Genomic DNA, 26671 nt, shown 5'->3' with positions numbered 1-26671 from the left:
AATTTAGAGAAACTGAGCTCTTTTAGAACCAGCAAATATAACAACACACACTAAAATTCTGAAAGCATGTTTGAAGTTTCATTTTGCAAAATCCATAAAATATTAAAAACTTTTAGTTATAAAGCTGTATTAAATACAAATTTCTCAACAGGGCCCAATGAACACACATGTACATTTTTAACTCTTCTCTGCACAAATCTAAAAGGTGCAGAGAAGCCAGTCCTTTTTAAAAGAAATTGGACTCAGCACTGGTCCACTGTAGTCTGATAGCTGAAAAGGTCAGCTGCTCAGTGACTGACTTCTAGGAAGCACAGGAAGAAATCTGAAGCCTTGTTTTCTGAATAATGCATCCAAAACCAGTGAACTCACACCATTTACTGCAATCATTCAAGTCCTCTGTGCCATTTTCATTCCACTACCTTTTTTCCTCTCCACTTTTAAAACCCTAAAAATTCTTTTTAGAAACCCATGTAAAATCTAATGTATTTTGCATTTCTCTGATACAGAACCTACCTGGCACTGGGGAAGGGCTTAACATTTTTGAGAAATCTGGGAGGACATTTGGGAAGGGAATGCTGATTGTGCTTCCACTGTTAGGGCTAGAGAAGCCAGTTGAAGAAGGTGAGACAGAGGCAAAGGAACGTTCTCCTTCAGAGGACCTCTTCTTCTCTGGAAGAGGAGGTTGAGCATGTAGGTTCCCTCCATGGTGATGCAGAACTGCACTGTTCTGGCTGTTGTGTCCAGACGCCGCTGTAAGAAAGTTTTGTGTCAAAAAGTCATTGTCATCAGCACTTGCCACTGGCGAGGTCAGGGTTTCAGACGTGCTAGCATTGCCTATGCAAGTAGCTTGTGTCTCCTCTCGGAGGGAGCTACTGTCCCTGGGACCACTATAGCTCAGGTAGGCACGGGTACTGCTGCTGCTAAGATGTTCTTGGTGTGGCTCTGCTGGTGAACTCTCCAGGTTGCTCAGAGTGACAACTTGCAGTCCTGGAGTTTGGAAATGAGACAGGAGGGAGACATCCTGCACAGCACTTGAAAATTCAGAGGGCACAAGGTAACCTCCTGGCTGCCTGGTGTTTCCCATTGAATACTGGGTTGACAGGGAAGCTTTAGAGCTGCTTTCAAGCCAAGGACATTCTGCTGCAGAAGAGCTGTCAAAAAAAAAGACAAAAATTAAACTCGAAAATAAAACCACAGCCAAATCACTCCCTTAAAATGTTACCATACAACCCATACTTCAGTGATCATTGAAAGCAATGAAATATCACACCCAGGACAAAAACCTCAGGGTGCTCTTTGAAAAAATGCTGGACCGGGTAATGCAGCTGGATCAAGAGATTCCAGCCTTATCCTGACCAGTCACTCCTTCAATGCAGGTCATTATGTTCTGCCTTATCTCACCCTCCACCTAGCCACGTTGATGGGATAGTTTCTGAGTTTGCACTGTAAACCAGTCCATGAAATTAATGACATTTAAAAATACTTCTCCATCTCCCTATTTGAGGGGGTTAGTTTTGATACGAATCAGTTTAGTTTGCAGCACTGCTTCACGAACAGTGGTCCTGATGAGCAAAAGTGCTACCTGAAAAATAGCAGAAGGCAACAATTTCTTAGGCCAAAGCTGCATAGAAATAGAGATTTATGGAAGAAACCTGACATGGCCATACGAGTTCTTACATGCAGAGTGTCTCATGCTCACTAGAATAAAAATGAAAAGAAATGGCCTGAGGCGGTTATGCACCACCACACAATAAATCACTAACTATGATAATGGTAAGAACACAGTTCACACAGAATAACTTGCAGACCATGTCTATTTTAATACTATTTATATATATTAAAAAAAATAAAATTAAATTAAAAAAAAAGAAGGAGGCAGGTCCAGTGGTTAATTTATTTGACAATGGAAAAATTCAACAGTAAACATTCTGTTTGTCTACTGAGTAGCAATTCTACCTTTTCAAGTAAAAAATAAAAGAAAGTCCTTCCAAACAAGAGAAACTAAGCTCTTGATTAAATCATCTAATAAAAGTTTGTTGTCTCATTGCTTTTAAAAATGAAATGCCCTTAGGCTGTAGCTGGAAAATATTACTAATATTACCAAATCCAGAGAGAACGAATTCATTGGGAAATGCAAAGGCAAAAAGCTGACATAAGATACATATCAAAAAATAAAGGATTTTTACTTAAAAGAGAGCTGTGGAAATGAATGCTAGTAGATTTAAACAGCTCAAATTAGAAAGGCCATTAAAGAAATGGAAGCAAATTGAAGAAGACTTCATTGCAAGAAAAAAAAAAGTCTAGAGCTGTAGCTATCTCCTAGGTGAAATTAAAAAAAAAATAGAAAAAGTATTTAGAAAGAAGGGAACAAAATTTTCTAGATAAAGTCTGAAGTAGGAATGTAAACTTGATAATGACTGAATTGCTTTGATAAGCTTTGAATACATATCCACTTGTAACTGTTACATTGCCTCCTCTGCAGCAAATACCAACATATTTTGTTCTGTCTTACAGTTCACATTCGTAATCACAAAACCAAAACATTCTTTCACAGTGTCAGCACTGATTGAAAATTAAGCCAATTGGATTGGAAGATAAATAAAAGATAAATAGGTAATAACATGCTTGAAATTCTCACTGACACTCTGACAACTCCCATCAGAAGTATTTCCAAATATTTACTGTGAAAAAGTAGCCAAATAACCAAAAACAAGAAAAGGACTATTAGCCAGAAAGGGATGTTTTTGCAGAGTGATAGAAAAGGTAACTTCTTCACATGTAATGTACCACCTTGCCTTTTGAGTAAATACAGCACACAGCTAATGCCTGACCATGCATTGTCTTCTGAACATTCTAAAAGTAACTAGGGACTCCTTGTTTGCTGTTTCTTGCCATTTCTTAGCTTATGCTGTAAGCTCCTTTGGACAAGGATTACTTCATACATTTACACTATTCACACTCTTGTCCAGAGCCCTACATGTTTACCACAATGTAAGTATAAAAAAATAAAAATTTCTAAGCCTGCTGAGCAGTTGCAAGGGAATCAGCTACACACCACCAAAGCAAATCTACTGACATTTTACTGACTAAAAACATATGTTGGCAGTGAGAAGAGTGCTCCTCTTCTCTCATATACACCTTATTCCAATGTGAAATTTAATGACACAGCTTTAAGTAAAACATCAAAGAAGCCAGTTAAACACACAGAAAAATATATATGAGCTTATGCTAGCACAAATAACATAACTGAGCTATAAAATTCTATTTATTTTTGTTCCCACTTATCTTCAAAGCCATCTGTGTCCCTGATATAAAAGTAACACCTGTGTATGGGCTAAAATCCAGCAAATGGACAACATCAACATTAAATGTCACAACCCACCTCAAAGTTCTTGGAAAACAGTCTGCAATGAAGATGCAAGCATAACATCTTGGCTGGGAATTGTCATTATGAGAAGTAAACAATCATGTAGGAGAATATTTTCCTACCTTTCTGCCCCTGGAATAGGACTGCTACTTGCAACAGTACATGAAGATGTAAAGCATTGCTGAAAGGAGGGATCAGTCTGCATGTTGGCCCTCAGCAAAGACGAGTTAGTGCCCACGGTGCTGTCAGACATCATCATAGAGAGGTTAATGGCTTCCGTGTAACTTTGAGATTCTGCAGCCAAGAAAAAAAGGAAATGCAAATTTAAAAACAACATGCATTTTTATGAACCTTGTACTGAAAACAAGTGTTTGTAAAATAGTCTGGTTTTCTCTTAATAAGATTATAAGGAAGAGTTTTTGTTTGTTTGAACAGTAGGTATTATTTCACAAAATTATGTTGATTGCTGAAAACATCCACCAGGTCAAATAGCAGAGGGAATAGAGATTACAGAATTGCTACACTCAAACTGTTTGATCAGTTCTCCAGAATACATTCTCTAGCCCTAAAGAGGAGAATGGACCATTTGTTCCAAGATGTTTCTCATTTCACAGTCCACAGTGTTAATCAGGTATGTCTAGTCGAGTGCACCATTTGCACTTAAAATACCAGTAGAAAATTGGGAGTCCTGGTCCCAGCCACAACAGAGCTCATTTCTGCAGTACGCGGTAGGGGGCATGGCCAGCACCTGGAGTTATTGTATACCAGCTCATGTCATTGCTGGGGGTGGGGGAAGGGAGTCTCTTCCAGGGAGAAAGGGTCCCTTCTGGTTAAGAAAGCACGGCAGAAGAAAGGTGACACCAGCACAGTGAGGTGGTGGCAGTAGCAAGTTGGAGGGTCTCTTTGGTGTGCATTTTTGCATGTTAGTATTGTTGTTCTTAGTGTTTATTTTCTCATCTCATTGCTCTTTTCAGTAAATTGTTCTTATCCCAACCCACAATCTTCACTTTTTAATTCTGCCAGCCCATTCAGCCCACTTGCTGAACGGGGCAGGGGACCTGGTGGATAAGGACACAGATGACGCTGAGGTACACACAACCTTCTTCATATCAGTCTTTATCAGTAAGACAGGCCTTTGGGAACCTCAAGGCCCTGAGACCACAGAAAAAATTTTGGATCAAAACATACTGTCAGGAGGAGAACTAAGCAAAGGAGATATAAAACAAACTGGACATATTTGAGTCCATTGGGGACTGGGAGGTTGAACACACAAAGCTGAGGGGGAGCTGGTTGATACCCTGCATGACCATTCTCAATGATCTTTAAAAGGTCTCAATGACTGGGAGAGATTCTTAAGAACAAGAAGGGCACAAGTATCACTCATTCCTCCAAGAAAGGCATGAAGGATAATCCAGGGAACTGCAGGCTTGGTTTACATAACCTCAATTTCTGGAAAGGTGATGGAGTAACTAATCCTAGAAACCACTTCCAAACACATGGCAGAAAAAGGATTGAGAGTTGTCAGCATGAATTTACAAAGGAGGAATCATACATATCCACTGAGATAACTTTCTCTAGTGAACTGACTAGCTTAGTGGCTAAGGGAAGAGCAGTGGATGTTCCTTATAATGACTTCAGTAAGGCTTTTATTTTGGTCTTCCATAACATCCTCAAAAACATGCTGACAAAACAGGGATTGGATAAGTGGAAGTGAGAGCTAATAAAAACTGGGTGAATATCTGGGCCTAGAGGTTTGTGATCAGCTGCAGCAAGTCCACTAAAAGGCAAGTCATAGCTTTATACCCCAGGACTGTTACTAGGATCAGCAGTCTTCAACATCCTTCACTGACAACATTCATAATGGGATAAATTTTCATCAGCAAGTTTTGCAGACAACAGAAGACTGTGAGGAGTCACTGGCAAACCAGATGGTTGTGCTGCTATTTAGAAGTGGGAGAAATGGGACAAAAAGACTCTTAAATTCAACAAGTGGAAATACAAACTCCTGCAACTGAGAAGGAATAACTGGTGGCACCAGCCCATGTTGGGGGCTGACTGGCTGGAGACAGTTCTGTGGAGAAAGACTCGGTGGTTCTCATCGACAATGAGCTGACCATGAGCCAGCACTAAAACTCCATGGCAAAGGTGGGCAGTAGTATCCCAGCCTGCATCACAGAGTGTTGTCAGCACGTCATGGGAGGTGATCCTTTCTCTCTGCTTAGCATTAGAGGCCACAAATGAAGCTCTGTGCCTATTTATGGGCTCCTCAGTACAAGAAAGACAGGGATTTGCTTAAACAAACCCCGCACAAGGTCACAAAGACACCATGACTGGGACTGAAGCATCTTTTACAGGAGCAGGGGCTGAGTGTCAGACAGCTTGGACTGTATGGCCTGGAGAAAAGAAAGATCAGGGATATATTATCAGTGTGTATATAGACCTGATGGGAAGGCATGAGTGCCTTCAGCTCACAGGACAAGAAAAAGACACAACTGGGGTTGAAAGGTAGTTTAGCAGCACAGCACAGCACATGGTTTACCTGTTGAGCTGGTTTTGGCCAGGGTAGAGTTAACTTTCTTCACAGTGGCTGGTATGTGGCTGTTTTGGATTTGTGCTTAACACAGTAATGATAATACAGAGATATTTTTGTTATTGCTGAGCAGAGCTTACACAGAGCCAAGGCCTTTTCTGCTTTTCATAGTGCCACACTGGCAAGGCAGTTGGAGGTGCATGGGAGGTTGGGAAGAGACAGAGCCAGGACAGGTGACCCCAACTGACCAGAGGGATATTCCAGCCCACATGACATCATGGTCAGTATACGAAGTGGGGGGAGGACGGAGGAGAGAGGGGACATTTGGAGTGATGGTGTTTGTCTTCCTAAGTGACTATTATATGTAATAGGCTCTGCTCTCCTGAGGATGGCTGAACATCTGGCTTCCCATGGGAAGAAGTAAATTAATTCCTTGTTTTTGTTGGTTTTGTGCATGGGGATTTTGCTTTTCCCTCTTAAGCTGCCTTCATCTCAACCCAAGAGTTTTCTATCTTTTACCCTTCCAATTCTTTCTCCAGTGCCAGGGGTTGGAGAGTGAGCAAGTGACTGCATTGGGCTTGGCTGCTGGCAGGGCTTAAACTGTGACACCTGTGCAGCTACAGTTTTCAGGTGTGACTTTGTCCACACCACACAGACAAAGAAGCAAAACAACTGTAACCTTTATTTTCTAGTAGTCTGCAAACAGCACTAGAGTAACTGGTTTCTAAACTGACTGAAATACAAAATAACTTCAACTTAATTACACTAGACATAAAATTATAGGATATAGTTAAACAGATGCATTTAGATGAGGATTAATGTGCATGCTATTACTGCTTTATACAGGAACAGCTTCACCTCATTTTTTAGAGGTACACCTAAATAGCCAGTCAAGCTCTAATGAGGACTACATTTAATTATTCTATATTAGTATTAAAAAGCCAACATCTATTCACATAGGTCCAGGCTCAACCACACTGTTTTCCATGACAGAAGACTATAATACTACAAATGCTCATGCATCTGAATAGCTTCATTCACCTGAATAGTCCTACTGACCTCAACACTGGCATTACTGAAAGCCAGTAAGACAATCAAAGATGAAACAATCTCTAATTACTATCTTTCAAGTTGATACACTTCCAAAGAATAAGGGAGGGGGGAAAAGAACCAAAAACCAAGGATGCCATGGAACAGTTCCATTCCTACAAAGAGTTAAGATCACACTAATGCATCTTTTCCATAAGGAAATCTTCCTAATGTCTTAATCGTCCTAAAAAGCCACTGAAAACAAATCAAAATGAATATTGTTTTCCTTTCAATTCATGGCAGAGTTTGGTTCTGCTGTTACTTGAATGAGGAGTGTGCAAGGTACTTAAAACTTATGTCTGAAACAAGATAATCTGCAAGTTAGTGCCCTGATTATAAACCATCTGAATTCACTGCACAGCACACATTGTACAGAGCAAACATTTAACTGGATGAGGGAAACAGAAAACTGCCTTTTAACAGAAACTGTCTTTTAACCATACCATGACTTTAACTATATTCATAACAGCCATAGAAGTGAACTTTAAGGAAATACTACAGAAATGTTTAGTGTGAAAAAGCTACAGACATCTGAATCTGTATTTTTCTACCAGATCAGCTACATTACAGTCATCGTCATACTGGTACAGAGTCAGAAACAAACCCATGTTGGTCAAGGTATGCTGGTTAAATTGACATATGAAGACTACTAGAGCCTCTCCAGAAACACAACTTGACCCATCTCCAGAGACCAGCATTTGACAAAGAATCTCAAGTGCAACAGGCATCTCACCTCTGCACATGAACTTGCTCAGATGCTTCCCAATTACACTGCAGGTTGAGATGATTCTGCTTCTGAATGCAAGATGTTAATGCATTCCCCACAGGAATAGGAATTAAAATCCCAGGTGTATCTCCATATGATTGCTTGTTTTCATGCCTCTGTGTCTTTTCTCCTGATACCAGACTACACTGGGGAGTCACTGGAATCCAGTTACCAAGAGTCGGGAGACAAGAAGGGGAGTGGCACTCCTTCTGAAATAGCTTAAAATCTCCCACTCTAATACAATCTCAACTACGCGCATAAGAATTAATGTAACAGACTTACACAGCAAATTCCACTCCTTCTTCCACAGCATTTGCTTGAATTAAAGGACCAAGGCTAGATTCTTCCCTGTTTAGGGCCTTGGATTGCTGCTATTACCTTTAGAGCTCCATTCACTGCACCAGGGAAGGACCGCTGTCATGCTCACAGATACATTTCACACCCCATTTTCACAAGTGTAAAATACTAAACATGGAGTGAAAAGCCACTGACAGCCAGGCATGAAAACTGCAGAAAAAACACAAACTTGGTACAACTCTTCCCAGGCTAGAAACAAGTATATCTTAAAGGAACTTCCCATGAAAGCAGCCTTGTTTTTACTTCAATTAAAAACAAACCTTCTGGATATTTCAGCTATGTCCTCTCATTGTCTGATGTAGAGTTCACTGGTCAGCTGTTAACCCTTTATCTCACAGAATCAATAATTCTGCAATTTCATAGCTTCTACAGAATTAATTCCCCTGCCACATTTGACAAGAAAGCAAAGCATCAGTGCGTCTTGGTTCAGAGCCCCCTACCATGCCATTTACAGCTGTGAAAACACTGACAATGTGAAAGTGTCGGTCCCCACTTCAAGAAGTGACGTGACAAAGCCAGGATCATTCATGTTTGTATGTTCATGTCATATTCATGTGCTCTTCAAGCACCCTGGTCAGACCTACATTTACTATCACTGATGATCAACTTTCAAGGCAGGATCTTAGAAAGGAGCTGGACTCTTTGCACCACACACTACTGAAAAATGACATTAAGGAAAAAAATTAATACTAATTGTGCCAACATGTAAGGTACAAAAATATCCAACTCACTCTTCTACTTGGCAGCAACAGGTAAATCCTCTAAAAGCTGCAGGCTTTTTTCAGTTGTAAGCAGAAACCACAGGGTGTGCCTATGACACAGCCATATAAAGTAAGACCTTACAGATCAACCTGTATTTTAATCCACTAAACATATTGAAACAAAGAAGAAAAAGGAACCTGCCCCTCACCCACCCACCCCCTTCAAAAAAAAAAAAAAAAAAAAAAAAAAAAAAAAAAAAAAAAACAAAAAAAAAAAAAAAACACCAACCCTACCACTTAACCAACACCATGTCCAGATAAAAGACAGGTAAAAATGTTTTCTTTTCTTGCAGGAACTGAAGGGCACAATCACCCCACACCTTTAGAAACAACCATCCAACAACAGCAGGGAAGGAAAAGTAGTCATTTCACTACCATACCTTTTATTTTAGTAGGTTCTCATACATTTCAAACTTTGTAGCCCTTTCATGAGAAGGTGATAGTTAATGTGGATCATATCAGCTTGAAAACTCAAATCAAGATTCTCAGTTACATCTTTTGGGGGAAGAGAGCTTTAACTCAGTGTTCTGCTTCCAAAACGCTGAGCTCACTACCTCACAATTATCTGAGGCTAGCAAAAGAGCCAAATGGACAGAGAAAACAAACACTGCTCTGAAGAAAGCCAAAGTAATGGATCATTTGAGCCAGTTTTCCAAGCCTATTTGCACTGTAAGATTCTTACAGACTATATCTTCCTTTTCACTCCCTTGCTTTTCCAAATACAAAGGTGCCAGATTTAGTAAGAGAGACCAAAACTCCATCTTGCTTTCAGTCAAAGTATTAAATTTACTGAAATTCTGACCTTTTAAACATGTTACATCCTGCTTTCAATTTCACAAAAATACAGTGAACCAAATTATTCCCACATATCAAACCCATCAATTTTGGTCACACCGCTCCTTCCTTTTCACAGAATATGTAGAAATCAATAAAGGATGCCTAAAGTCTTGTCTTTTACAACTTCAGATGTGAGGGAATGGATTAACTTTATTGTGTCTTTTGCACAGTACATGCTTTCCTATTCAACATAAGTAGTTCCACTTCTCATTTAAAAGAAATACATGTCATGTACCAACATGGAGACACTTGGGGTTCCCACACTTCTCAAAACCCCACTAGTACCAAGCAGAGAAAATGCAACAGGATTTTTCATGTCTGTGAAGAACAAGACACTATTAAAATTACTATTGTTTGGAGATTCTGCTAATGCCTATTTGAGTGGACGAACTCTCTTTGCAAGTCATCAGTCAGGCTGAAACTGGGGCAAGTCATTAAGACAGTGGCTCTAGCACCCAGGTATTAACCTCTCTGCACAAAAAAAGATCAGCTGCAGTTGCTTCATCTGAGAAGAATCTCAGTGGAATACGTATTACATGCTTAGATATTACAGAAAATACAACAGTGGAGTTGCTGACAATCTCGAAAATAAAACAGCACATCTGGAAAGGCGGTGAAGTATTTCTCAGAGACATTTATTTGGTGGAAAAAAAATTTATATTCAACAGTTAGAACCCAAACTGCTAGTAATTAAATGTGATGTACACTTTATTGAAGGTTTTTAACTTCATCCAATAATTTACTGTGTGCATTTAGAAAGGGTTCACTGTGTTCTGGGAGCCTTTCAAATGTATTTAGAATTAAAAAAAAACCTAAAATCATTCTTGCCTTGTACCTTAACAAGAGCTGTAAATCATCCATGGCACCTCTTGGGGAAATATCACTGGCACAGCAGCCCTCCCCAGCAAGCACTGGGTGAGGAAGGCTGGCATTTCACCACCGTCAGGGGAGACTGGTCTGCAGGCAAGATGCATGCCAAAGGTGGGCGTGTATTTGTACATTCCTGTGTTCTGCAACTTGTAGCTCCCGTAACAGCGCGGCAATAACAGCCAAAGGCACCGTCTGAAGCTGTGCCAGGTGTCAGTTCATCTCCAGGCAACCACGGGCTGACACAATGAACTACACCTACCCTCTGCCCATCGATCAGAATCAAAAGGATGATTTAGCAGACCACACTCTGCCCCACCCTAAGGCTGTAAAGCCTGTACTATATGACTTCTTTTCTGAGAAAATAACTAGACCGTTTTACAGGTAACTTGGTATCATACGTTCAGTCAAACACCAAAATAGAAATAACTGCTATTTGCTGAACAGAATTAACAATCCAGCATTTTCAAAGCAATAAAATCCTTATTATTAAAAGCCTTCTGAAAGGCTTTCTTATACTAATTCATTTCCTTCTCCCAAGTAGTATCAGGGGAAAAAATGAAACTTCTCCAAGGACTAAAGCAATCAGTTGCATATGTCTTTTCACGTATTTTTAAAGATCCTGCAGATGCTGTGCTACTGATTTTAAGCAAGCTTTGCTGTCTTAGGAATGCAAATCAGCTGCAGAGGCATGTCCTCAAGACTTCCAGATCACACATAAAATGTGACATTTACTAAAACACTTCTTAGGAGAGAATCACTATCAGTACATAATGCACAAACAAGAGAACCCCTATTCCATCTCTACGCACAGATCATTCAGTGGTGAAAAAAAATTAAACCAATAAAACAATTAGAACACAATTATTAACATGTCCACACTAAGTTTACACAGCAAATTAGCAAAATGGCTTTAGACAGACAATTCCATTCTTATGGTTTATGTCATAATGGAATTTCAGACATTCACATTGTTGAATGTGACAATTTTCATCAAACTGTAAAATAAAATTGCAATCGTTTTAGAGAAGAAAAAGAAAATAACCTATGAAATATGCAAATAAATGGTACCTTCCAATGAACAGTAATATTTTTTTCAGGCAGAATGCACTGAAAGACCAAGCATCTTCCAAGGAAAGAGTACAATATCAGCCTTGTGCTCCAAAGTTCATGATCTATTAAAATTGCTTGAAATGTTGGAGATGCAGGTCTAAGACGTCTGTGCTGAACTGCAAAGTGCCACTCATATCTGCTGACAAATACACTGCAAAGCCAAAGGAAAGGAGGCAAGGATGAAGGTAGAGGGGGCAAACTGAGGGAAAGAAGGGACAGACCTTGGGCCTGACTTTCTGACACTTCTGAGAAGCAAGCACAAAGATTCAGTGACATTTTCTATTTTGTGTTATGACCCTATATACTTTCCCTCAGGTGAAAGAGAGGGAAAGGAGGAGTTTAAACTCCCCTTTTCCTGTCTCAGTCCAGTTCCCTGGTGCCAAGAGGAACCAGAGAGATCCTACTAATGCAGCCTTTGATGTCTGAGGCATAAGAAATGGAAGCAATCACACTGATGCTTGGACCTTCTATCAAAACTCTCACTTTGGTCCTGTTCTTCTGCTTTAAGAAAAATTCTGCCTAAATGTGACAATCTTCAGTTTGTTCTCTTTTCTAGTCACTTGCCTGCAATGAAAAGTTGAACCCAGCTCACTGGGTTCACTGCTGCCTGAATAACAAAAGCGAAGACTGCTTTTTGATTTTCAAGTAGTACACCTAAACCATTTTATTTTAAAACCAGAAAAAAACTGACTTTTCAAAGCCTGCTTTTAATAACCTGGAATTGAAACTGGTAAAAATAAACTCAGTTCAGTTTATCTTCAGGATTACAAAACACACGACTGAGAAGTGAAGCTCTTGCAATTTTTTTCTTGATCTTTCTCTGGAGAACTGTGATTCAGTAACTCTCCTTTTAGGGTTGCAGTCCTTACCCAAGCATGTGCTGCCTGAATAGAAGAATTGTTTGCATTAAGGCAGTAGGAACCAGGCTCTTTATTCTGGTGCATCCTGTACACTGTACCATGTAATAGTTGGCTGCTCTAAGACTCTATTATATTTTCATGTCACATTCAGATCTTAAGTAAGAAAGTGAGAGTGTTTTACATGTATTACAGAAATACACTTTGTCTTGGATGCACAAATTAGACCAATTACCCTTCCAGTGCTAATGGCACAATAAAGTGTTTTTCTCATTAACCAAGAAAGGAGAAAAACTATGCCACATTCCTCATTTAGGAAAGATTCGTGTTTACAAAATCTTATGCCTTTTATGTTTTTGAAAAGAAATTTAGAGCTACTATAGCATTATTAAAAACTCCTCAGGGGAGGAAAAACACTCAGTCTGGACAATTTTTTTTCTACGTAGACAGAAATAATGTATACTCCAGGAAGCCCTCATTTTTTTCTACTTCCAAAAAGACCCACCAAGACACAGAAAAAAAAAAAAATTGCACAAAACTCTCATTACTGACAGAACTCCTTGTCTGCAAACCTTAGTTCTGCGCAGACTCCCGAAGTTATTGCACGACTACAAAAGGCGTATAACTCTTCCTCCCACTGGATTTCCATGGAGCTGGCAGCAGCAGCAGCAGCAGCAGCAGGCCGCAGCTCCCAGCCCCCGCCCCGCCAGGGAGCGGCCCCGGGGGCCGCGGGCTGAGCCCGGCTCGCTCTGTGAGGCCGGTTCTCTTTGGTGAGGCCGGTTCTCTTTAGAGAACTCCCCCGCCCTCCCCTCTGCCCGGGGTCACCCATCGCCCCGGCCGGCGCCACCGGCCAAACACCAGACCAACCCACAAACCGAGTTTTCAGCCTTAGGAACGCGCACAGAACACGGGCCCAGGGGACACAAACCTACCTATGGAAGCCATGGTGACAGCTCCTCTGGCGCGGGGCTGTGGGAAATGGCCCTTCCCTCCCCCGGTGCCGCCCGTGGCTCACCGGGCCCAGCGCAGAGACTCGGGAAAAGCCATTTCCCGCATCTGCCGGCGCTCTCCGCTCTCCCCCAAGTGTTAGAACTCCACCGCAAGTTCACTGCGTTCCTGTGTCTCCGGGGAGAGCAGCACAGGCTCGCCCGTCTCAACACAGCCGCCCAGATGAAGAACAGCCAGAGATCACAGAAATAACTCCCCGATAATTGTTGGATCAGGCTTCCCGCTCGCTCCTCAGCTCGGCTGCCCATTCAGTGTGTGACTGCTGTGCTGACTCCACGTCATTCCCGTCCGACTCGTTCCCCCCGGCTTTTCCCCGCTTTTCCTTTTCCCCGCCCGGCCCTGCCCAGCAGCGGGGCCCGCCCGGGGGCGGAGAGCGAGGGCCCAACAGGGGCTGGGCCGGCACAGGGGTGGTATTTGGCTGATTTGGGTTTTTTGGGGGGTTTTTTTGAGTGTTGGGGGCCGGGTGTTGTTGTTCTTCCCCCACCACTTCATTTAACCTTACTTGTTTCTTTCAGAGAGATGCAAGACACGGAACCGAAATCTGTCAGATTAAAGTGCTTTTTTATGTTGACCAAAACGCAGCTACTCTGTTACACCAAACTAGCTCAAAACTCTGGGATAAACTTAGCATCGAGAGCTCTAAATAAAGTTTTACTCACTTCCCAAGATCACAAAACACGTGTAGGCTCACTGTGTTGCATTGAACATCCCCCCGGCATTGTTTCTGAGCAGGTTTTATTTACAGGTCAGGAAAACGAGTGGAAACACTGCAGCTCCACAATGAGCAGCACATTTCCTTTTCAGATTGTTCTTCAGTGCCCAGGACACCGTATTTTCTGAGAGGATGACTGCAGGAAATTACTAGATCCAGACAGAAACAAATACAACCATTTAAAACTTTCCCATAATGAATTATTCTATTGCTTTCAAATTTCTACCCGTAGATGTGTACAAAACCATTTTGATAATATTAAAATACACAAGCTGGCTTGGTTATAGAGATGAGTACTGGTAAAATAACATTTTGCTTTCTTCCACGACCCTAATGTAAATCAAACTATTCCTTGATAAGAATATTCATTCCTACCACTGTTTTCCTTCATAGCAGCTGCTCCTATTAAACATGTTGCATAAAGATTGCACTCAGAAGAACCAAACAGCAAAGGTTAGTTGTGATATACACCATATTATCACAACTATTAGGTGAAAAGAAGGGAAAATCCTTGCCACAAGGTCAGAAGAGATTATTATGCAGCAGTTCAGAACTGACATCAGTTACTTAGATTAATTTATTATACAACTAGACTTTTTGGCAGAGCCAGATACAGTCAGAGTCTTTACACTCCTGTAAACAATAACGATTAGAGAAAATTTCTCACCATAGAAAGCATCTCTGTCTCTGCATAAAAAGCACTCTAATCACAGGACCTTTCGATATCTTGTTTCTTTCCTTATTTTCAAATCTTGAAAGCTTTGCTTGTTTGGCTATTTATACTTGCTGAATTAGAAGGGAACAAGAATAGCAACCTTTAACAAAGAAGATAACATTGTTCTGAGATGACATATGAAGAAGTAAGTGATTAAGTAAGAAACTTACTTTCCAAAGTATTGTAAGGATGTAATGTAAGCAGAAATCATGTAATTAAAAGTATTAATATACTTGAGTTTTGTCAGCATTTATCAAATTCACCCTGTCTTAAGATATTTTTGCAGAGATCCTTCTAACAGACTCAGTTATACTTAAGAGACTACTTATCAAGAAAATCCCTCTGACATGGACAGTTAATAACAAAAGGGTACATAACAATAATCTCACCTTTTGCTTCTCTTTCTGTCACAAATTCAAATTTCAACCAGATGAGATTTTCTTCTCCAAGAAAGAAAAAAAAGTCTGAAACTAAAGCCAGAAGATAGAAAGGGCAAGGCTGATGCTACACAAAAGAAGAGTTAGGAAAAGAAGAGTTAGGAAAAGAAGGAAAGGCAGTGTTGGATGTCATGGGTGAGAAACTCATTTGGTTTAGGTCTGCACAGTGTGTAAGACACTGGCATGTCACAAGGAGTAAGTCTGTTATTTGGCAAGAAGAATTGGTTCCACGGCTGTTCCAGGCACAGCACAGCCATCAGGATCAGGTCTTTCAATCTCTGCTAGATGGTAGCAGTGTACAGTTCTCCTAGATATAGTATATAAGATTCCTGGTTTGATCAGAACCATCACACTGCAAAATCTATCCAAAATAGTTTAAAATATAGAGCTTGAATTGTAACAGGCACCTTTCTCTAATAAGAACCCCTGCAGCAGAGTGGCTATGCCGTGTCCTTCATACAAATTCAGCAAACTACACAATTTGTAAAGGAATGCCATGCGTTTCCCTGCTACTCTGATTGACAGAAATGTGGGAGTCAATGTCAAGTAGATTGTTCATTTCAGATTTTGTCCACAAGGTGCCTGAATATAAATGGCTGTGTGAAATAACATGCCTAACTCAGGCATAGAAAAACACAGATTAATTTGGTTTTCTCCTCCTCTGCAAGAGGGAATAAAAATGAAGAGAATTAACATAGGGGAGAACAGCATCTTCAAAAACAAAGAGCAATATGACCTCTAGACTATAAACAATTAAGTGGAACTGAATGTGTATTTCCTCTCTGTTCCCACTCAACACTGGAAGTGAATGCAATAGACAAACCCTCCCAGACACTCAAACACAGGATCATTTTAAAACTGCAGTTTTTTTGAAAAAGCATGCTCACAGCTCTACTTTGATTTTTTGGAGCTTTCTTCTCCAGCCTTCCCTCAAACTACATGGATTACTCCAGCACATACAGTCATTAAGTGCCATGTCATATAGTAGGAGGCCTGCTCCTGAAAAAGTCAAAAAAAATTCTTAGAATCATAGCAAGAGCAGCAGTTGTTCCCATGGCTTTTTGTTAATTTAACCTCTTCCAGGATCAAGTGACTAGTGATATCTCAAAAATGCATGCTATGCACACGCACTGCAAACAAGCAACCTCAGGTATGTGTAAAAACAAACTCATCTGCCAGACTGCCTGCTTATCCAACCCTGTATTTCTATTAAATTGTTTTTAAGTTTCTGTCAATGGCTTATTTTTTGCATCTTCAAAAAGAATCAAATATTAGTTATGGATTTCTCATCTTCAGATTCTTTTGGTTTTTTATATATGTGTAAGATATTATTTATCTATATTTCTATGAATATATACAAAGATAGTTATTTATCGAATGACTGATTTAGTTGGGGAAATGCATTACTTTTTCCTGTGGAAAGGGAAAAAAAGAGAAACCAAATTCTCTAAAATAGAATGCTTTAAAAACCTCTCAAGTAATCACTTTTTCAGTGGATCTTAGCATGAAAAAAGAGGGGAAAACCAAAACCAAACCACCACCACCCACCAGTGTATTATCAGGGTGTATTTCAAATGTAACTGAAGAGGCACATATGCTTTGAGACCATGATCAAGTAACAACATTGAAGTACTGTATAAACACATTTTTCCCAAGTAGTATTTGATTATATAAACAACTTTTTTTGGCATTTGGAACATAGAATTATACAGCTTGTTTTATTGCCTGAATTTTAGAATTTTTGAGCTCTCACAAATACTAGTAAACATAACAAGTAACTGTTCAGCACCCTTGGAAATGTCATAATCTTTTCAACTAATAAATGCATATTCCCAGTATAGTCAGTTGTCTTGGATGGAAAGTATTAAAAAAAAAAAAAAAAAAAAAAAAAAAAAAAAAAAAAAAAAAAAAAAACACCACCAAAAAAAAACCACCAGATAATGCTATTGGTTTCTCTCAAGAGAAGATGCCTTTGGACTAGAGCTACAGGAAGGATGTGAGCTGCAGGCTGCACAATTAAACTTTCAGATGTATTGGTTCCTGAATGGAAACTGCAACCAGCAATAATGTACCTTATGCAAAACTTCAAGATTCTTCTCTGTTTCTAAATCCTTTTGGAATAAGGCAGTTGTTCCATTTTCAGTTCACAGTGATATGAAAAGTTAGTCAAGACAAAAACAAGTAACAGACAGACTGGATTAAAGTACGGTGCCCCAAATAAGGGAAGCGCTTACAGGGTGGGTGGGTTCTGGATGAAGAACCTATCAGCAGTTGCTTGATTTAATGCTACTAGTGAGGGATCAAGGATCAGTCAGACTTGTTGAGGTATCATTGATGAAAAATACATAACATGCAAGAGACTTTAAAGATGTCCCAAGCTAAAAACCTTATTTCATAAGAATTCCAGTAGGAAAACTCTTTTGTCACAGGATCTGCCACTCCTTTAATGTAGTTCAGCATTTGAATTCAGGACAAAATGAGTGGATGAGAAAGTAGAGAGACTCTTTCTGTATTTAGGGTCTCTACCACTTGGATACTCATCTCTCTGTGAGAAAACTTAATTCACATTTGCTGTTTTAGGCAGAAGACTCCATGTAACTTTTCAGAAGTGTCTTGGTTCAAATGGATAATGCAGGCAAGTGCCAAAGGACCTCTGAGAGGGCCATTTTTAGGGGAACAGTCTCAGTTCTCTGACCTACATATCTATCAGCACTTTGCCTATGTGGAATGAAAAGTCGTCCACTAAAACAAACAAACAAAAAAAGCAATGTAAATATTTGCACAGAAAATTAAACACACAGCATAAACCAGAGTCTTTTCAAATCATTATCTGATTATTTTTCCAAAGCAATTTTAACAGGGCAGGATATGGTTTAAGCCCCATTCTGATCTATGATCACAGTGTTTCTGTCCAGATGCAAATCCTGCTACAAAAGCAAGGGGGGTAGGAAGAGGAGACCGTGAATAGTTTGACAACATCTCTTCCACATAATGTCTGAAGAATTTATCTTTTTTTTTTTCCTTCAAATTCTTCAGTATTATAGAGAAGCTGCACATGGAATTACATACATGTGCACTAGATTATGCATTCTGTGAGCACAGTATTTTCCATTACCATCTGTAGCATGTGAATTTTTCTCATGTTCAACATGTAGGTCACAGCCGACCATGTCCCTTTGCAGAAGTTCAGCTCAGATTGAATTGTAAGAACAATTGTAAGAACAATTCATCATGAAATATCTTTGTCTTTACATAAGCATCAAATTTGAAAAAAAAATTTGGTCTGTGATCAGATACAACACTGGCTACAAAACAAAATGTATTCATGTTCCAGAATATTTTATCACCCTAGAGTATCCAAAACCAGTGGAAAAGAGAGTATATTTTAGAGAATGAGTTTTCTTATGAAAATCCAGTGACAAGAGTGGCCTATTTTGTCAGCTTTATTGTATCAGCCAAAGAAAACACACAATATTTTCCCACTGGTTTACCATCACATATTCTATGCCATGGACTTGGCACATCCTAGCTTTTTATATTCAGTTAGGTATAATTATATTCCTTTCTCGTCTGAATCAATGACACATTAGAATACCAAGTGGCTAAAATATGTACAGATGTTTTAAAGTTTTATGTAGAAACCTGTAACAGCTGTAAACAAAACCTGTCCATATACAGCTAGCTAAATGGACTAAACTCTAAATCATTTAATCTCTAAAGCTTTGGGAAGTTAATAGACTGGGAAAGTTCCTCCCATGAAAATCTTAGCCAGACTGAGTGGGGAAAAAAAAAAACCTCAATTACAGCTGATTACCAAATAGCTCAGTTGTAGACATTTATACTGTAAGGATTTTGGTTAATACCACTCAGTAAAGAGTGGCAGGCATAGACTACAAGTATTTTAAGTTATTTTCAGTTTCAATTTTACTCCACTGTTACAAGATACTTTCCACCCTTCAGATTAATATAAACTAAATTAAATGGCTAAGCTTTTCAGCATATGAGATGGAATATTATTACTTTTGCTTTGAATTTCACTACCAGAGTGAAATTACTGGTAATAAGCATTGCTTATTTCTCTGCAGGCCAAACACTTCCATGATTGTATTTGAAAGATATGTTAAGAACTGTATTATAATCAGTGGCACAAAGGGAAGGAGATCTCTGACACTAAAGACTTGAAAACCTATCAAGTTATCTCCAACGTTCCTGCAATTAAACTTTGTATAAAGATTAGTTTTGCTGAGCTGAATGTCTCAATGAAAGTAACCCAGAGATGGAAAAGTGTGATAGATCATAGTACATTATATTGACTTCAGTGCTTACAACAACCAAGAAGTGATCTCTGAACAATTATGATTTTACTTTACAGCATTCCAAATGGTCTTTCTGGAAGCCCTCATTAAGTTCATGCTGGTAGAATCCCAACAGGAGATCCAAGTCATTTCCTGCTTGCTCCTTGAAGCCTATAGAGGCTTCTTATGCAATAGTAAATGGTGTATTTTATAATAATTAAGAAACATTAGGTGTTTAATTATAAAATATTGTGTAGACGTGTAGATGAAAATATTGTATTCAGCCACAACATAAACCTGTCAAAGGCAATTGCAGGACAATGGAAAATGTAACAGAAATCTGCTGTATCTGCTTTGCATTAAATCAGAAATTTCCTCTCTCTACTTGTATTTTTTTTATTTTTCAATGATAGCCTCACAAACAAACAAATGAAAAACCACTAAAATAAACAAGACATCCAAAAAAACCTAAACACAAAAATTGCAATAGCAAAGATGAAAATGCACGTGTTTCCAGGAGGATGGAGCTTATGATAACCATCCACATAAGTGGATGCACTTATATTGTAAGCAAATGAACACAGAACTGGAAAAGTTCTGCACTTATTACTTGCTTTGGACATGTGCAGCTTACATAAACAGGTAAGAGGAGGAGAGAAAGACAGGTATAAATGAATATTATATGAAAGCTTTTCACATTGTAGAGAAAAATTTTGCCCATCATAAATGGGGAATTTTTCCCTTTCACAAATTAGTTTTGCTTTTATTCCCAAACTGACTCTCAGTTTAGAACCCTGACATTTTTAATAAAAAAATTAAGCAGTATGTATCACTTCCCTTTCAACTCAGTGACTGGAAGAAATCACAATCCTGGAGTAATAGTATGAAACCACAACAGTATAAAATTCTAATCGGTAATAGAATTATGCAATAATGAGGCTGTTAGGTTCTAGGTTTGCCTTCCCATACGTTTTTTAAATACTTATCACTCTACTGGATGATGTAATAGAGTAACTCTGTGTTAGTCAATGAGGGGAATTCAGGGCTACAATGTCTCTGTCAGATAAAAACAGAGTCTGTATGAGAAAAATTGTGAAAATATCCTAGTGTGTGGTCTTAAAGAGTTCCATGATGGCATCAGGAGAAAAGCTGCCCTTTCTAAAATTTTTAGAATAGATGCAGCTCTCATACACAAGTTTTGAGTACAGTACATTGGCTAAGCTCCATGGAAGAGATGAAAAGTCAAAGCTTTACACATGGTTCAAGGCTCAGAGATTCCTTATACTGGCAGCAAAGCTTTCATTCCATCATTTGCACTGCTTGAACAACGCAAGTCTAGTTAGGCTGTTCAGAAAAGATGGAAAAAAGTGGTATCATGTCTTCTCTTTGTCAGTACATTGATAAAGGATTTTAGACAACCTTCCCTTGCTCCACAGATTCTTGCCTTCTGTGTAAGACAGTGCCTGTTTGTGAATGCAGACCTTCTGCAAACTTCTGTCTATGCTTTGACCAGGGCTGAAGAAGGGGCAGTTCTTCACATCTAGCCTCAGGGGCAGAGTGGCAGGGCAGCTAGCCAGCATTCAGTCCCCTGGCAAAGAGCTTGCTGGGCATTTATTTGTTACTTCTATGTACAAAGGGACTTGAATTAGCTGTCTGCTGTCTGAGACAAAAGAGCCTTTGTAAGTTTCAAAATGGCCTACAAAGAGAGCTTCAGTTCCTTCGCTGATACTGTGGGACTCTCCCTCCCATGGAATATACATCAGCTATTCCAGAGGGCTATATCCGGGTTCTATCTGGAGCAGCCCTATTTTTTGAGGGGTATTTATAAAACTAACCAATTTACAGACCCCTTAGGTTCATCTCAAGAAACGGGTCTTTCAAAGATAATTCAGAATGTACTCTGTGGGTGCTGTATTACTTTCAAGCTACGTAAAGTGAAGAAAAGGGGCACAAAACCATGGCAGCAAGTGATCACTGGAGCAGCAGTGCTGACACAAAATTGACTGCATGCCTCATGCATACAGACCGAGGGAAGTTAAATTTACACCTGTTTGATAAAGAACAAGGCTCTGAAAAGAAATCCTGCGGGTAGGACATCTCCAATAAATGTACAGCAAGAATGAAGAATTAGGGCATAGCTAATGTAAGGGAGACAGATAGGTAACACTACTAGACTGACTTCCCCAGCAAAGTGGTTTACCTGGAAAGAAAAATTAAGATTTCTAGGGATAACAGAGCTCCGTTTTATAAGACTTTATTAAAGACAGCATCCTTAGGTAAACAGGTTAAAAATCAGATGCATCCAAGATACTAGATACACACTTTACAGGAATAACTTAAGAGAGAATTTTAAATTTTTTTTTTAATACATAAGGACTGGATGTCATTGCAATTCTTGACTATAACATACACGAGACAGTGTGTTTTTTCTTTTAAAATATATATTTTGTACTTTCCTAAAAGCACAACAGAATCCCTTGATATGGTAACTGCTAATTACACTGAAGGCTATTCTCCACAAGGAAACAGGGAGGAAATAAAAGAGTAATACGTCTAGATAATTGGTAACCAGTTTACAGCATCCTCACTGGTAACTTAAAAAGCAGATGAACAGCAAAGCTGAGATGCAGAACAAAGCAAGGGTGATCTGAACTGAGACAAAAGTGGTAATATCTTAATGGCAGAAATTAAGACTCCAGAGTCCATGACTCAAAAGGCTTCACGCTGTTGAAAATTTCTGAAGAAGTCAGTAGGTTTCCTGACTTTTACCAAAATAAAGATGATGTAAGCATTCAAAAAAAGAGCTAGGCTGCAAGGGAAAATACTAAAAATTGAGACTGTTAAGAACTCTTGGAAAGTGCACACTGTTAGAGTCACCTTTATGGCATGTGTATTAAAGCAATCTCAACCACAGAAACAGCTGTGTCGGTTCCCTTCAGATTCTTGGCCTCTTCAACACACAAAACCTAACACTCTTGCTCTGGGCATGAACTAGGGATTGGTAGCAGAAATAAGAAGAGCTTCTTGCCAAAGAAATCAGAAGACACAGAAGCAAGTAGATACAGTAGATACTGTAGATACAGGCAATAATATAGTAGAAGTGAAAGAAAAAGAGAAAATTTTAAAACATTTAAAGTATGATTCTTACTTGCCTCTGACAATAGAAGTTTCTGTGCTCTGATGGGAAAGTCACCCAATTAACATCTCTAAGAGATGCCTGCTAACAGGTATTTTTCGTGTTTTCTAGCTGACTCACCTCATACACTTTTAACCTTTAACTAACAACTAACACCTTTAATGTCAAAGTACATTATGTTTACAGCTAAAACCAAAACTGCATGGAGATGAGCACTTAGCCTGTAGTATTCAGTACACCTTGAGCCTCATTTTGAAACAGGCACTCAAAGGAAGAATAGCTGAGTATCTAAAACCAGCATTTGAGAGATGACAGCATTTAGAATTAAGCAGGAGAATCAAAATAGAGAAATATTTTTCCAGGGCAAGTCTTAGCTCTTAGCAAAATTAATAGAAACCATTTAACAACAAAGTGTTCAACCTATAATTCAATTGATGAAGTCCCTAGGAGGTTATGTGCTACTAATTACTTAGAAGTAGGGAGAACCATAAAGAGATGTCTTGAACTGGGTAAAAGATTTTTCTATAGCTAATTTTAGTCTGTGTTGATGTCATTTGCTTTTGATAAGTGAGGCAAATTAAACATAAAGGCCTTTTTTAAGTTAAAACTGAAACACTAACTATTATTGCATCAAAACCCATAATCAAATTTATTGAAAAGTCTACTATCAAGATCCTCCTGGAGAAGATAGTCATAGCCTAAGCAGTAAAACTATACATAATATACATGTATTTTCATTTGAATGTCATGTAATGCATAAAATGAATGCCTGTGATTTTTATTCAGGTTTTAAATACATTAGCTGGCTTCCTACTATGTCCAGCACTTTCTGATGCAGTCTAGAAATATTTTTTCTTTTAAATCCTAGTGTTTTCAAATAATTTTGCACAAAAAAAGGTAGCAGGTAACAGTAGCTTAGCTGCTGGTTTTGGTAGCAAAGAATTAAGGCATTGAAAATCATCCTTTATTATAAAAAAGCACAGCTAGATCATATTAAATCTTTAAATAAGTAATCATCTACTACCAAGTACTTTCCTATGGTTGCGCATTTACAAACTGTATCATGGCAATAAAAGCCCTCCAGAACATCCATTCCTCTGGTTAAGGATGTCCTTGACTTGAGCATAGCTACTGGCAAGGTCTATTGTCAGCTTCACTTGCCTGGAAAGATGACAACATGGATATTACCTGGCTTTCCTGAGACAGAGACAAAACCTGCTTAAAATCACAAAAACCTCAAATCTCCTGATAGGAGTATTTTGGCATCATCAAATATCAGCAGAAAGATTGAGGAACATTGAAACCACGCAAACAGATAGCAAGAACAAGAGCAGGATAACCTCAAACACTGAGCTGCATTTCCTCTTATTTCTGTGATGCAGCTGCCTAATTGCTCTGCACTGAATTTGCACAATGAATGTGAACATGGGAACTCCCTGTTGGCCATTAAAATCTGGAAGGCATTAGATATTTCTTGGATAATTCTTCATTACTCACTTGTTTTTGGTGTGATCAAAACAGAAGTGCTAAAATCCGTTTCTCTGACTCGCACGTCTAAATTCACCATTTAGATGTCCCATTTATAAACCACTGTTGTGCTAGTTGCCTTCACACACAGTTCATTTTCACATTATTTAGGAAAGAGGAGTACCTTACCAGAAATGGTTCTGTACAGCTCAGATGGGCTGTTGACCTTTTGGCTGGAGGGAATCTGCTGATGATATAATGGAGGTGTTGTCACTAGGAGAGAGGGAAAAAGGCAGTTCCTTTTCAGTAACAGCTAAAATGTCAATAGTGCTATTAAAACAAATAAATACGTAAATAGAGACAGACATTTTCTTACCATATGTCATCTCTGGTGACAGAGGAAAAGCTGATGTAAATGTGACAGCTTCATTTCTATTTTTTATTGTGGAGAAGATTCCCCCATCTATTTCATCTTGGTAATGTACAGCGACCCTCTAAGAGAAGACACAAAAAAGCAAAATTACAGTGTGATAATTCTCACTTAACCCTATGACACAGTGGGACATTCTTTATCAAATTACAGGTTTCTGTAATCGGATATAATGTGATCTACTGTTCCAGCAGAGAGATCTTGGAACACTGAAAACATGAAAACACAGAACAGACAAGACCATCCTTAAACATTGAATTGCATTTCTGATGTAAATGCAGTTATTTGTTCTTATTGCCATGATGCAACTGCCCAATTGCTTCACATTAATTTTGGACACAGAACATAAGACTTCCTACTGGCCACTCACTTCAGTATTTACTGAAAAATTCTTGATTGTTTACCTCCTTGGTTTTCTCTCCAGCAACCCGTGATCCTGGAATTACAGTGTGGTGAGTAGTAGGAGACTTCATCCATCCACACCTGTTATATGATGGCTCCCCAGGAACATCATTGTCATACTGCCCAACGCTTGACTTTCTGAGCTTTTTCCCTGTTGCATCATCGTCTTGCATACCTGCTGCTGAAAACAGGCAAGCTGATTAAGAAACTATTTTTTTTTCAGTTAGAATTGTTAAAACAAACTTCACTATTATGTGTAGTGATTATAATCGAGAATGTTCAAACTGTTTTACAAAACCACATAGGTGGGGAAAAGATACCAGTTGTAGTTTCTTTGCTGACACCAGCTGGAAAATATTCTCAGTCCCCTTTGTTCTGGAGGAGTCAGTGAAGCAGCACGTTTCTCTTGATGCTCATTTTTGAAGCGATCACCCCCAGTGCCAGCAGGGGCCGCTATGGGCACTCCAATGAGAAGCCTCTCTTGCCATTTCTGACACACAGCGGCTCTTGGCAGAAAAACCATTCTGCCGTCCAGGGCTGCGGTTTCCCCCCCGCCATTCTCCTCCCAAAAGCAGATTACTTTTAGCTAAAACAGGCCCTGGCCTTTATAAACTCAGTTCACTGCACACCCTTTGAGACACACATAGCAATTACACTTAATCACAAGAAATAGGTATCAACTACACACAGAAGCTGTAATCCTTTTGAGGAACAGCACAGAAGAGTAAATTAAACCAGCAGAACAATCCAGGATATTCAAGGATATAAAGCAGTATTTGTTTACAAAGACGTTATTAAGAGCACGTCACTAGATGCAGAGTTATGATTAGCAGGATTTTATACATGGTCATCCATTCCTAACAGCAAGCACTTCCAGATCACTCCTCCAACAATTTCTTTTTCTACCCTTCTTATGTCAACAATAAGGATCTGTAGAACTTACTGAGTAGTCACAAAAACAACCACATGCATATCAACTTTTCAGACACTCCTCTGAGAGCTTCTATGGTCTATATATATATGCAAAAAATTGTTGATGATTATTTTTCTCTCTTAAAAGAGCTGAGTATTTCCATAAGAAGTTATTTAATTGCTTGGTGTCATTTTATCTTTTACAGTCATTTCCAGCTGTAAATACGTGTTGTTCAAGCACATCTCCTACAGATCCTGACCGTGGAGCCGTAACACTAGGAGTCCCAAGTGTGTCCTTCATCTAAACCAGCTGAATCAACTGAATCAACAACTTGGGTAGAGAAAAATGATAGCATCTACCTTACACACACATCAATTTCCTAATCTGAAGTAGCTGATAGAACTAAGGTGTAAAATCTGGCATGCAGCATAAGAGTCTCTGTTATAGACATTTCACATTGATTACACCACACAATTATAGAATATTAATGCACAAATATGTAACTGTATAGTGGAACAGTTTCTATTCATGCTTGAAACAGAGGCAGGGATTTTAGACTAAAATCTATGGTACTTAAGTGATTCTGCATTGACATATGTATGTATCAACCTG

The 26671-nt window shown here is 39.1% G+C and overlaps 1 protein-coding gene across 5 annotated transcripts in view; it reads right to left on the bottom strand.

Moving 5' to 3' along the window:
* Positions 1 to 26671, bottom strand: part of TNS3 (tensin 3) — a 155105-nt gene that overhangs the window by 16902 nt on the left and 111532 nt on the right. For all 5 annotated transcript variants that reach the window (XM_083856218.1, XM_083856219.1, XM_083856215.1 and 2 more), the window contains 5 exons: positions 25149 to 25327; positions 24691 to 24808; positions 24504 to 24587; positions 3490 to 3661; positions 514 to 1151 (listed from right to left, as the gene is read on the bottom strand). In XM_083856218.1, coding sequence (XP_083712344.1) covers positions 514 to 1151; positions 3490 to 3661; positions 24504 to 24587; positions 24691 to 24808; positions 25149 to 25327 — 1191 coding nt within the window. The remainder of the gene's footprint in view (positions 1 to 513; positions 1152 to 3489; positions 3662 to 24503; positions 24588 to 24690; positions 24809 to 25148; positions 25328 to 26671) is intronic.

Source organism: Zosterops lateralis, assembly GCF_965231275.1.
Source record: "Zosterops lateralis genome assembly, chromosome: 1".
NCBI classification, from domain to species: Eukaryota; Metazoa; Chordata; class Aves; order Passeriformes; family Zosteropidae; genus Zosterops; species Zosterops lateralis.
The sequence above is the reverse complement of the archived record's forward strand: the minus strand, read 5'-3'. Positions and strand labels throughout refer to the sequence as shown.